Source organism: Alosa sapidissima, chromosome 15 (genome assembly GCF_018492685.1).
Source record: "Alosa sapidissima isolate fAloSap1 chromosome 15, fAloSap1.pri, whole genome shotgun sequence".
NCBI classification, from domain to species: Eukaryota; Metazoa; Chordata; class Actinopteri; order Clupeiformes; family Clupeidae; genus Alosa; species Alosa sapidissima.
In genome coordinates, this window is record NC_055971.1 from 3,367,440 (window position 1) to 3,380,799 (window position 13,360).

The window sequence follows — 13,360 nt, forward strand, 5'->3', positions numbered from 1 at the left end:
TGACCAGGCTCAACAACATGTCGGAGTTTAATCTGAGAGATTAGGGTATGGTAATGATATGACTCCATACTATAAAATAACCCACACTTCCACTGTTCTACTTTGTTTAGAATGTTTTATTTGCTTTAGTTGTATGTCTTGTTTTTGACTTGCCGTTCATACGTGCGCTTCTACGATCATATTGAGGTTATGGTGAGAGAACACAGTGCTGCAACACTCTAATAGAGAGAGCGACTTCTTCTTCCTCCAACAAAAACAAGAAAACTTAAGCTCCAGATAAGTTTTAAAATATTAAAACATATATATTAATGTTAGTTTATCTTTCAAATACTTTCTTCTATCAAAATAATCAAATAATACAGACTTATTGCTTTTAAAAATCATGATTAAGAGAATTAACTGTCTTTATCTGAAGTAATAATTTGCACTATTGATATTACCAGCCTCATGTGGATGTGTATGAACCGCTGAACTGCTCAGAATCATGTATAGACAACTGTGGCTTAAAATCTCCTCTCATGGATACAGCAAGATCATCAATTTGCAGGTCTCAGTAACCTGATTACCACATATTACTCTGCTGACCAAGTTAGAGAAATAGAAAATGTTACTGATTCTGCAAACAAAAGGGGAAGGTGGGAGGGACAGAGAGAAAGAGAGAAAGAAAAGAGAGAGATGTGTAAAGAATAAGAGATTGACTGAAGAGGGAGATGGGGAGAGTCCACTGGCCAGAGCCACAGGGCATCTCTTTCCATTGTTCTTGTGTCATTTGTCATTGATCATTGGTCACTCAGTCTTTTCACTTATGCCAGCTTCCGCCCCCTGAGCTGTCTGTTCGGTGGCTGAAGAATTCTCATTGGCTGCTCCACCTTTCTCATTCTTGTTTTTGCTGTCAATCAAAGCGTGCTCCCGCTTCACCAGCTCCTGTAGCTCCTCCTAGGATAGAAACCAATTAGAAACAGCACATTATACTCCTATCCATCTCAACAGAGGGGAAAAACAAAGCCTCCAACCACCAACTATTAACAACACAATCAACACACTTAACTCAACACACTTAACTTGCACTTATCAACACACTTAACTTGCACTTACCTCCTCTATTAACAGCACTAACAAACCTAACACACTTAACTTGCACTTACCTCCTCTATTAACAGCACTAACAAACCTAACACACTTAACTTGCACTAACCTCCTCTATTAACACCACTAACAAACTTAACTTGCACTTACCATGACCTCCTTTATCCTGTCTATTCCTCTCATCTATATCCCGTCAATTAACTTGACTCTGAACTGGCGTTGTAGCTTTTATGCAGGATAATAATGACTACAATACTGTCTCCTATTCGCACTGAGCCTTGATTGGACAAAAGCATCAGCTAAATAATAAAAGCTTGGACGGTAGAGGGAACACACACTGCAAATACAAATGTATTTTCACAAGAAAACACTAATGCACCACAGCAGCAGTCAGCTGTGGTATACACAGTGACCGATTTATGTCCCATTTTGCCCCATTTTATTTGGCAACTAGCTTGTGTTTTCAAGCAATTTAACAGTGATAACTTAGTTTATCAGTGCTTGAGAGGCAGGTACTTCCTTACCATCTGCTGATTACTGCCATCATGTGTTTGTTCTTAGTACTACTGCCAAGGTAGCATGTGATAATGAACAAAAACACCAGTGACCAACGTTATGGTGTTGTGTGCTTGGCTTACCTTCCATCCCAGCAGGTCTGCAAGAGCCAGGCAGCCCTCATCACAGGTGCTAATGTGGGCCACATCTCTATAGGAGAGGACTGGAGCTTCACTATGGGATTTTTCACAACTGTGTGCATTCCCATCACCCACTCATTTCCCATACATTTGTCCCCAAATCAAGGGGATAATGCTATGTCAGTTGATTGTATTCCTAAACAATAACATTACCAAAAGCTTTCTTGTAAGTACATATTTGACAGACCATGCAGCAGCAGTTAATGTCTGTTTTGTATACACACTAAACAGCTGTAAGCAGGATATTTGTAGGATAGGTGTATTTGTGTGTGTGTCAGAAATGCCATTGTCTTACCTATAAGCTTTGTCTGAATCAAAGTCAAGCCCTCCACCCAAACCAAGCATCCCACCCAGGAAGTCCGACTGTAGAGGGAGAATGTGGTGGAGAAACAGAGCGGGAGGGGGATAGAGCAACATATGATCACAGAGGTCATACTGTGCAAATCTAATGAAATAAAACAAGACAAAAGCACAGGAAACGCACCTCTCCTGTCTTCTCCATGTTTATGAGGAGCCTGGGAGCACTCTTAGGGACTCTAAATAAATATGCAACACACACATGGAAATGGTCAAATTCTCACATTACTCTGAGGAACACAGACCATGTAAATATTCAACCAGTCTTTTCCTTCTGAGATAAGTATAAGTAAGTATATATACTCTTTTGATCCCGTGAGGGAAATTTGGTCTCTGCATTTATCCCAATCCGTGAATTAGTGAAACATACTCAGCACACAGTGAGGTGAAGCACACACTAATCCCGGCGCAGTGAGCTGCCTGCCTGCATCAACAGCGGCGCTCGGCGAGCAGTGAGAGGTTAGGTGCCTTGCTCAAGGGCACTTCAGCCGTGCCTACTGGTCCAGGTTCAAACCGGCAACCCTCCGGTTACAAGTCCGAAGTGCTAACCAGTAGGCCACGGCTGCCCCTAGATGATAACTCCGATCAGGTGGTAGGTGGTCAGTGGATTGAACACACATAACGACTAATGTGAGACATGTTTGAAATGTGGTAAAGGTGGAGAGACAAATCTACAGCTGATATGAAATGAGCTGGAGCACTGAGGCATCAGGTGCTTACCTGCCAACTAGGGAAGCAAAGGGCTGCACCTGTAGAGATGTGCCCATGATGATGAGCAAGTCACATCGAGGAAAGTCCTGAGAGAGATCAGAGGTTGGGGGGTTAAAAAGAAAGTAACAGAGGGACATTAACTTCAATTCAATTCACTTACATTCAAATGCAATTCAGTTTTATGTAGAGTAGCACCATTGACAATGAACACAATAAAAGAAATTGGGTCTGAGAGCCCATCTACCCAAATCTGTTCATAAGAAGGAGGAGAGAATCAAAACCATTCATACATGTATCTGTCAAAGACTATTTATATAGTCACACACACACACACCATTCTACATCCATCTATACACATAGACAAATAAATGCTATGACAACAGAAATGGGAAAGCGATTAACATTCAATGCCTCAACCAGCATAGTGAACGGTTATTGTGATCATAAGGCTACTTGCTCAGTTGAGCTATATGCCTGAGAACCATGCCAGGATGTCACTCATTAGAATAGATAGGAGGGTAGATGAGAACTGTGTAATATATTAAAGACAATGCTTTGTTTAAAAAACAAAAAGTCATAGTTAGATGTGGATGTACAAAAAACACATGGCAGAACTAAGATGACAATAAAAAATAACAATATTCATCATAAGATGTCAAAATTGTTAAAAGAACAGCAAAATGGGTAATTGAATAGATGCAATCACACCAGTGCTGTGGGCAACTGACACAAATAACTCAAGCTCTATCGTCTTCTGGTCTCTCTTACCGCTGTCATGGAAGTGAAGAATCGAGCTGGTAGATTCTCACCAAAGAAAACAATGTCTGACACAAGAGAGAGGAGGAGAAGAGAGGAAAAGAGCAAGAGACAGAGAGAGAGTCATGTCATATGTGCACTAACTACCGTATGTTGCATGCACCAAAATGAGCCAACCAACCAAAATGTTAAAAAATGAAACTGGAGAGTCTCACCTGGTTTGACCAATCCACTGCATTTGTCACACATGGGGATCTCATCCTTGAAAATCTTCTCTGCAGGTCAGAGAAAATCAGATTAAGGCTTATCTGTTAACCTTGATTAATTAATTACAAAACATTGCAGTCATGGTTTGTATATGTTTATGGTTATTTCTTAACTATAACTATAAACATATAATCTGTTAATTCTATTAAGTCTATTAATAATTGGTATTTTCCTTTTAATTTAGGCCATATTTAGGCCAGTTACTATAAACTGTTCATTTTAATGTTAAAATAATGTTTATTGATGTCATTGTAAGTCACATTGGACAAAAGCATCTGCTAGTTACCAACCTTTCATCCATTCGAGGGAGTACTCCTTGCGACAGAGGAAGCTGAGACAGTGTGAGGTGTAGAAAGTTCCATGAGCCTCAACCAGGTCTGCATCCCCAAGCCCCGCCACACGCTCCAGAGTGTCAATGTTCTATGCAAAATAATAATAACAACAACAATAATAATAATACTAATATCTACAGTTAATCCATTGTAGGAGAACCCATCGGTCAAAGACCAGAGATGACCTAACAGATGTAACAGGGGCTGATATAAGTGAATGTCAAGCAGGTCATGAACATACAGTAGGAGCTTCTCATGATCTGAGTGCTACAGGGCTAGTGGTGGCCTCACCTGGGAGTAGCAGCGGCGGAGCAGCCCCTTCTCCTTCAGCATCCTGATAAAGTAGTGGCACACTGTTGGCTTCAGACATAACGCATAAAGTCAACTACAAACATACGACTACAAAAATATACATACAGGAGTACACAAATATTAAATGACTATAACTGACGCTCCAAACATGCAGGTGAGCTAAAATACCTTGAATTGTCCAGGGTAGAGCTCCTTGGCTAAGGCAAAGAAGGGCTCAGGGTGTGTCTGAGAGTACAACATGGAGAACATAGGATGAGAAAAGACTGTATGTATATATACTCTTTTGATCCCGTGAGGGAAATTGAAAAAGAAATTGAGAAACTGAGAAAGACATAAAAAGCACAACAAGAAATGTTTTTGTGAATCATAGCCCCAAAACACCAGTCACTGAGGGTGTATACCTTGAAGTAACCAATCTGAAATATGGCCTCTGGGTAAGGTAGATTGTACTTCTGAAGGTTGGCATAGAGGCCTGTCCCTGGAGAGCGGAAGTCTGGGATGCCTGCCGCTTTACACAAAAAAACAAACCACAGTTCCAACTCGGCACTCTCTCATGTCCTTATACTGTCTTAAACAAGTGAAAAAAAAATGAGGATGACTTTTATAAATATGGATATGAAGTTTTGGACAACTGCCACAGTTCCAGTTCTTCAGATTCCAGTCTAGTGGTATCCAGTTGTGTGTGACATACTACAGAAAGAAACTAAAAACATAACAGACCATGCACACTGGAAAAACTGAAGGGCATCAATGCAGAACTGGCAGAAACCAAGGAGATTACAAAAGACAGAAAAATCAAGAGTCAGTCTATTGTTGATCATGCTACTTACATGTTGATATTCCAGCACCGACCATGCAGATGATATTCTTGCCTATAGGGGGAGATGCAGAAACGCACTGGCTTGTTTCATCCGGAAGATGTATAGCCTATACGAAAAGTTGAGCCAGGAGCCTATATTGTGAAAATTCACGATTCACATCGTGAATTACACATCGTACACATCGTAGGATACTCGCCATACAGAAGAGAGTTGATAGAGGTTAAGAAAGAAACTATCACTTACATGCGCCGCTATTTATGTATCGGGCTACACCGTCGAGCGTCAACTCATCCAAAACCTTTTCTCCAGGCCCCAAGCCGAGTGTCCGAGAAAATAGGCTGCGCAGGAAATCCACTGAAGTATGGGAGGCATGGGTCAGGGCGGACAGGGTTCATCGCAATATTTTAAACCACAATTAATGACCAACTCTCTGGAGGAAAAAAAATATATGACTTACTCTCGCTGTCTCCCGATGCCTCACCCTCGTCGCTATCGTCCGACTGGTCCTGGATACGATTAGACATCAGTTAATTAGCTATATAAACCAACAGATATTTTTGTGAAGTTTCTCAGTCATATACAATAATTGCATGGGTGATCATTTGTACTTTCTGCGCGATCACGTGACCAATGCGACAGGGCTACCTTTGATTAGATTAAAGGTTTTTACCTGGGGTACTGGAGCCTCCTCGTCTGGCTTTGTGGCTTCTAAAAGCAAAATAAATAGATGCTATACTGCATTTACTAGTAAAACTATCAAGTGACAGCAACACATGACATATAGAGGTACACAGGTTAGTTTTTTAAGATTAACACTTTGATTTAACGTTCATGCAAGATGAAGAACGAACGTTAGCAAGGCCGCTAGCTTGACGTCCATAGTTGTCAGTTTGTCTTAACTTGAGCATAATAGACATTTCACAAAAATGAAAAATTGTTACCTTGAGCATCAGACATCTATTCGATTTGCCTACACCTCTACGGAATCAAGACTGTATGGAATGATTCCACTTCAAAGTATCTATCTGAGCTCGCCAACCCATAGACAGTGTAGCGTCAACTGTATGTTTACAATATTGTCATCTTTGCGACACCAAACATCTTTGCGACACTACCGAAGTGTTCCTACATCAAAACAAATCCGTCTAGAAAAACCGGCTGCATGAGTATTATTTCCTTCTTTGACCATTTCTGCCTGTGGAGTAAGATAGTTCCAAAATCGTTGCCCATACCATTTAAGTGGCAAAATAACCTTCAATGTGTCGTGTACCAGCAATACAATTCCAGCATTGCCGTAACACTACCCCGATTTTGTACAGGGAAGAAATGGTAAATCGGTGTTTTGATATCGGTGACGGATGATGCGTGAACCAACTTCAGTGAAATACACACAAAAAAATCATACGCTAGATACATACATGCTGAGTTTCGAAAAACTGTCTTGTCTTAAAAAGTGTTCAACGTTGCCTTCTCAAACAGTTTGCCACCTAGCTGAAAGCACTTCACCTCGGTTAATAGGATTTGAGGATTAACACCTTTCTGTAAACTAGATTTCACACCTGTTTAAAATGCAAATCTAGCAGTCCTTTCATTTTTCAGAGTTGAGTTAGACCTTGTTCATTCATACACAGTTCAGTTTAATTACATGCATTTAATGCCAATAGTTGGTACTGTAGGCCTATGAATACATTTACAATTACAAAAATAATTGTACAGGCGCATAATTGTCTACTGTATGCTAAATGGATCATGATATGGACAGCATGCTTACAATTCAGTATACATTTTAGCATTTTAATAAAAATGTTTTAATAAAACTGTACAGCATCAACCTTGGAGTGTTAACTGCAATCACACTTCCATTCAAAAACATGAATGAGTACATGTGAAGACAATTCCCATTTAAATGTTTAAGTGCAGATGAATGTCAAAATCAGTGTAAATACACTAATTACAATTAGTGTACCGGTAGTTGAATTACAATAATTCAACACTGAGGACAATGCTATGCAATTTGCAACAAACATGAAACAAAATAACAGTTTATTGTGTGAGTGTATGCGTGTATGATCATCCTCTTTTCCCCCTTTTGTCTGTGATTGTGGGTTGACCTTATGAAATGAAGAGTTCATATATATAATTGTGTCTGTGTACAAGTTCCAAGCGTCACTGCGTCTACCCTTGTCTCTGAGTGCTAGTCTTCCCACTTTCCTCTGCGTGTGGCTGGGCCTCTGGTGCTGTGGGCTGGTTTATGCTTGTTTGTTGTATGTTTGTTTGCATTGTGTCCTCAAGGCCTTGGCTGTACTCGGCCCCAGCCACAAGGCAGTGTGGCAGCATCTCCTCCACAAGAATGCGCAGCAGCCCAGGGTTGTGCACACTGGGGAGGCCAGATATGTCCAGATGACGCAGCTTTCTGTGGGACAGATGTGGATGGACACTCAATTCAATCCCACACACCTGGGATTAGCTACTTCATATGAGAGTCAAACAAAAACATAGGCGCTTGCATGCATATAGAGGTATTTTCTGGCTTCCCACACTACCTGAGATGCTGCAGAGCACACAGGGCTCCTACAGTAACGCGGGGGCAGTGGGAGATGTCCAGCTCCTCCAGGGTGTCACTGAATATATGCAGGCGTGTGAGGAACCAGCCGTCCACCTCTGGGCAGCTCCTTAGGGTGAGCCTCCGGAGCTGCAGCTGACTCACTGATAAAGAAGGAGAGGAGAGAAGAAAATGTGTTTTCACTGTGAGCCAACAAACCGTAAGGTTCAGGCAGCCATAGGCACAAAGTCAACAATGTGTCATCAGAAATTTGAAGGTGGTTTATTGCTGAGGCAAATTTTTAGGGCAGAAACATAGTGTGCACAAGCATGAAACTGCAAACACACTGAGCTATGCAAAATTGATTTCACACATTGTTGCATTCTGCAGTGCATCCTCTCAGAATTTATACAATGCTAATGTGAGTTGCAGTCTGGGCAGTGAAGGTGGGTGTGGGGAGTGGAGGCAGTGGCTGAGAAGGCAAATGCACACCTAGACGACTTCAAACTACATGCTGCCGTTCAGACTGTCATTTGAGCAAGCTAGCAACCCTTTTCCCGATGGCTCCGACACCGATTCAACATGTTGAATAGGTCACACATTAGTCAATGGAGTCCTGTTGAGGTGGTGTCAGAGCTGCGCACACCACACCGATTGGAGTTACAGATGCTCATTGACCGGCCAGACAAAATTAGACGTCCGACCATTGGCTTGGTCTGTGGTCTCTAGCCCCTAAGAGAGCTACTTGGTCAGAAGTCTTGCTAATCTTGTGCGTCATTTCTGTTAATGTGTGTGTGTTACACGCACGACTGCTTTGTCTTGTCTGACTACACCATGACGGACGACAGGAAGGATCAAGGTCCCCATCCTGATCTGCAGGCATTGTCATTACAAAACCACTACCGCTCAGACTGAAATACACTCTCAGCCTAAATACAGGTTTGACCAGCTCCCTTAAAATCTGGTTAAGTGCACACATCGCCGGAATTCTCCTTTAAGGTGAATATACAAGAAAAGTATTCATAAATAGACATAAAAGTAACTTGTATGTGTGCATTAGTGATGAGACAGAAGAAGAGATGACATTACCAATGTTGTCTAGTCCATCACAGTTGATGGGAGTGCCACTCAAGTCAACATCTTCAATCATAGAGTCGGGGAAGGTCATGAACTCATAGCTGAATCGTCCTCTGGCATTGGGCCGGAACCATTCTGTTTGTCCAGCAAACCTGTCGTAAATAACAGGAAAATATCAGAAGGATAAACAGACAAAGGCAGACAATTCATAATTAAAGTTTCTACAAATAGACCTCCTTGCAGTATCTTGTCCTTACTGTTGTGGTTGTAGTGATAACTATTGTGTTGAGAACTATGCAGGAGTAAAACTCTCCCGAACACCTTATGAAATGTGCTGGGGACCGATGCTAGCACTGTATTCACTTGCAGACATGTACAAGGACAGCTGCAGACACCACAAAAGCAGAATTGTCATTTTCAAATCTGACTGGAGTCTGTTCATGCATAGTTGGTGCCCTTGTAGAACAGGGCTACAAACACCTGGCTGCATGTTCAGCGCCTGTGTCAAAGGGCAGGGTGTACAGATTTCTACACAGCACTGCATTTACACTGACATTTCTCACACATACTTTAGTAGACCTTCAGGTATTTGTGCGGACATGTAAAGTAGAACACTGGCCTAAGGGTGCTGGTGCACCTGAGTGCAGGACTACTTCTCAAAACAAGGGTTACAGAATCGGTGCTGCTTAGGCCTACCATTTGCATACAGTTTCCACAAATACAATTGAGTAGTGGGAAGAATCCAAAACTGTACCTGAAACTTCCTTTCAGGCTCAATATGTAGTACGCTGCTGCAATGTTATCACCATAGTTTTGCTTTGCATAGCCATAGAAGCTACATACAGAAAGGTAAAAGAAAAGGTTGTAATGAGATTCTCAATGCAAACATGAATGGAACCAAACACAGAATTCTTATTTTTTGGGGCAGCCGTGGCCTACTGGTTAGCACTCTGGACTTGTAACCGGAGGGTTGCCGATTCGAGCCCCGACCAGTAGGCACGGTTGAAGTGCCCTTGAGCAAGGCACCTAAACCCCTCACTGCTCCCCGAGTGCCGCTGTTGAAGCAGGCAGCTCACTGCGCCGGGATTAGTGTGTGCTTCACCTCACTGTGTGTTCACTGTGTGCTGTGTGTGTTTCACTATTTCACAGATTGGGATAAATGCAGAGACCAAATTTCCCTCACGGGATCAAAAGAGTATATATGCTTATACTTATATACAGAAGTATCACAGAAACATCACACCTTTCAGGGTGCTAACAAGGGATCTAGCCTAATGTATGGTTCAAGTGATTGGACTGATTAATGTATGTGTGCCAAAAGCACTTTATTATGCATGTATTAATTGATGACTCGTAAATACATTTCATTACTTTTGAAAGAAGAAACCCTCTGTGGAAACACTGTTTTAGTTGTAGAGAAAAGTTAATAGGTGTCATATATTTGATATACGGTACTAGGCTCTTGTGACTAAATACTAAATATTAACTGGATAATCATGTCAAACACATTATATTATTAATCCTTTATCATGTTATCATCTTAATCATTAATGTTAACAGCTGTTACAGTTGGAAGATATGTTTTGTCCTACAGTACTGAAAATTTTGACTACAGTACTGAAACTAAATGGCATGCAGACTATGATGACACTCACAGGTTCTTACGCCGAACAAGCCTGTTTCTGAAGGTGGAGCTCCAGTTCAGAAACTGCTCCACATCATAGAATTGCTGACTTAACCGCAAGAGGAATCGGGTGATGATGTTGGGCGGAGATGCAGGAGTCACACTCAAGTATCTCCTGGCAACTAACCATGGCATCCTTTGACAGGATCCCCGTGTCACCTGTGCAGACATAAGAAACAAATATAGAAAAATGTCAATAAAGAGGCATTTACAGGGAGATTATAAAAGTATTGAGCGTTGGTAAGAGAGGTCACCAAGAATCAGATGGACACTTTGGCTGAGATCCAAAGATCCTGGGAGAAACTTTTAAAATGGCAAAGTGGAAAATTGGCCTCAAAAACATCATGTCAGGAGAAAAGCACACAGCACCTGCCCAATAACATCCCAACAGGGGTATGGCGGTGACAGCATCATGCTTGTGTAGAAGTGTTTTTCAGGGACGGAGTGACTGATACAGGGTTGAAGAAAAGCTGAATGTAGAAAGATACAGAGAGATATGCTTATGGAAACCCTGGTCCAGAGTGCTCAGGACCTTAAATTGGGTCGAAGGTTCACCTTTCAAAAGGACAATGACCCTAAGCACATGGCCACTCACAGGAATGGCTTACTAGGGACAACATTGTGAATAAGGTATTCTTGAGTGACCAGTTAAAGCCCTGAAATGAACATTTCTGGAAAGAACATAATGGTTGCTCTGTTCCCTGTCCAAGCTGACGGAGCTTGACAGGAATGCAGAGAGAATGTAAGAAAATCCTTTGAATACTGTATAAGATATAGTTTCCAACTGGGACCAAAACAGAATGCCGGGACAGTCTTGGGTGGTCAGTTGACAGTAGGCATACTTTCCTCCATTAAATGGGCATGTAAAAGTCATCGCAAGAGTCTGAGAAAGGTCATGTAGCTAGGCCTATCAAAATCTACTCCCATGTAAAGCCGAAAACGGACATGATTCAAGTAAATACATTAGACTGACATACCAAAGTAGAGTTTTTGTGTGGTCACCGAGTACTGTCTTTATGAGAAAAACAAAAAAACAATCGGACCTAGCTCCAGCTGTTGCAGCCGACAGCTAGAGTAGCCAGACAGCTACAGTGCCACACTCTGGGGGCATGTTCATGAGCCCCCATGTTCCCGAGTAATTGACACTTTTGTATTAGTCCATAACAACAACCATCCATATTTTGACGACCATGGTTAAATAATGCTAATAACCAGGGAAGCCCTAAAGTTCTTGCATTCTCCCCGAGGCTGTCTGGCATAATTGGCCTGATTGTCAAATATGTCTACGTTTTCAACTGATTTGTTTATCTTTCAACACACTGCTCAGGCTAAATATTGAGCACTATTTTGTCCATATGGCATCGACATGATAACTCCATCCATTAACCTAGGATTTGAAAAGCTGTGTGCATGCTACAACGCTATATTGGCCAAGTTCAGCCGCACAAGCAAGCAAGTTCTCATAATGTTTATATGACAAAACCGAAAAGTAAACCTGCTGAAAACGTGAGACTGGTAACGACAGACACCCACGTTAAATGCACAGCCACCTAATAGGCTAACCTTGTAATTTCCCAATATTAAGCTACCGTTACCCAACGTAAACATGACATATCGCTTTCGTTTAATGTGAGAAAGCCATTTTTAACTATGACTAACGCTTATGTTTTTGTGCATTTAGTATTCACGCAAACATTAAAAGGCAGACATACCATCAAGGAGGCGGCCATATTTCTGTCGTGGGCCTACTACGGCAACCATCGAGGTACAAAAATATTCCGCCTAATGTTGTGTAAAGGCTATAGACAGAGAGGGTTAAAGCGGAGTAGTAATCAAGTATCTTTGCTATAGACGTCGTGAAACAAACTCGTTATCACTTTGTAATAAACGAATTAAATACATTTTAGATACACGATCTACGAATATGAAGAAATATTTCAACTAAAAAAACAACAACTTTTTGTTGGTTTTGAAGTATTGAAATGGCTCATGCTAGGCCTAGAACAGCAGCAGGTGTCGCTAGAACCCCACATAGGCTACCGATCCTTCCAACCAGCCTCAATAATAGTCTTCTCTACAACCGACTTGAGCCTCCAGATACCGTTTGTCACACATATTCTTTGGAAGGTCTTGATGTATTAGCCTCCCCAGTAGCCTCCACAAACATTAGAATGATGATGTTAGATGATAGTCTGGCATATAGTCTCACAAAGTGGGCTTGTGCAACAATTTCCAAAAAACATCTCTCGCTTTGCAGTAGGTTAGGCCTAGGCTATTATACTCCATTATTGCCCTGTCATAATTCATAGTCTATCAAAGGTTTCACATCTTCCTTCTATGTGTGTGAGAAAGAGGGGAGAGGAAAGGAACAGAAGCACAGTCAGCGACAGAAGGGATTTCACACATGTTTGGACTATAAGGGAAAGAAAAACAAACATCCTTTCCTTGCTAAGCCTCTCCCATTCCCGTGTGAGTAACACCACGATGCATTAAGTTACTCATAGTGGCTCACACCTGCTGTCAAAAGCAGTCAAAGAACAGGATTGATTCATGCGGTCCAACATATTAATTTGTGTGTGTGTGTGTGTGTTTGTGTGTTGGAGAGATGCTGTGAATAAGGGAGTAGGACCAGTATGACCAACCACTACCATATTTTATACCACCATATATCATTCATAGGGCTATATTAACAGTCTGCTATACTGAGACTGCAGGGTGAC

At 41.6% G+C, this 13,360-nt stretch overlaps 2 protein-coding genes across 3 annotated transcripts; both read right to left on the reverse strand.

Moving 5' to 3' along the window:
- Positions 1-101: 101 nt before the first annotated feature.
- Positions 102-6,439, reverse strand: sirt2 (sirtuin 2 (silent mating type information regulation 2, homolog) 2 (S. cerevisiae)). Its single transcript, XM_042063530.1, has 16 exons — positions 6,279-6,439; positions 6,008-6,045; positions 5,795-5,843; positions 5,581-5,691; positions 5,347-5,388; positions 4,918-5,024; positions 4,685-4,741; positions 4,496-4,564; positions 4,163-4,292; positions 3,821-3,880; positions 3,618-3,673; positions 2,859-2,935; positions 2,266-2,317; positions 2,077-2,144; positions 1,725-1,791; positions 102-936 (listed from the first exon to the last, which is right to left on the reverse strand). Exons 1-16 carry the CDS (start codon positions 6,292-6,294, stop codon positions 787-789), a joined length of 1,149 nt encoding a protein of 382 aa, XP_041919464.1. The 5' UTR covers positions 6,295-6,439; the 3' UTR covers positions 102-786.
- Positions 6,440-6,968: 529 nt separating this feature from the next.
- On the reverse strand, positions 6,969-12,442 carry dmac2 (distal membrane arm assembly component 2). 2 transcript variants are annotated; one of them, XM_042063532.1, is made up of 6 exons: positions 12,353-12,442; positions 10,612-10,799; positions 9,711-9,791; positions 8,969-9,108; positions 7,881-8,043; positions 6,969-7,750 (listed from the first exon to the last, which is right to left on the reverse strand). In XM_042063532.1, the coding sequence occupies exons 1-6, from the start codon at positions 12,368-12,370 to the stop codon at positions 7,513-7,515; spliced, it is 828 nt and encodes a 275-aa protein (XP_041919466.1). In that variant the 5' UTR covers positions 12,371-12,442; the 3' UTR covers positions 6,969-7,512. The 2 variants fall into 2 exon arrangements, with proteins under 2 accessions (XP_041919466.1, XP_041919465.1); XM_042063531.1 differs by lacking the exon at positions 12,353-12,442 and adding an exon at positions 11,010-11,116.
- Positions 12,443-13,360: the final 918 nt, after the last annotated feature.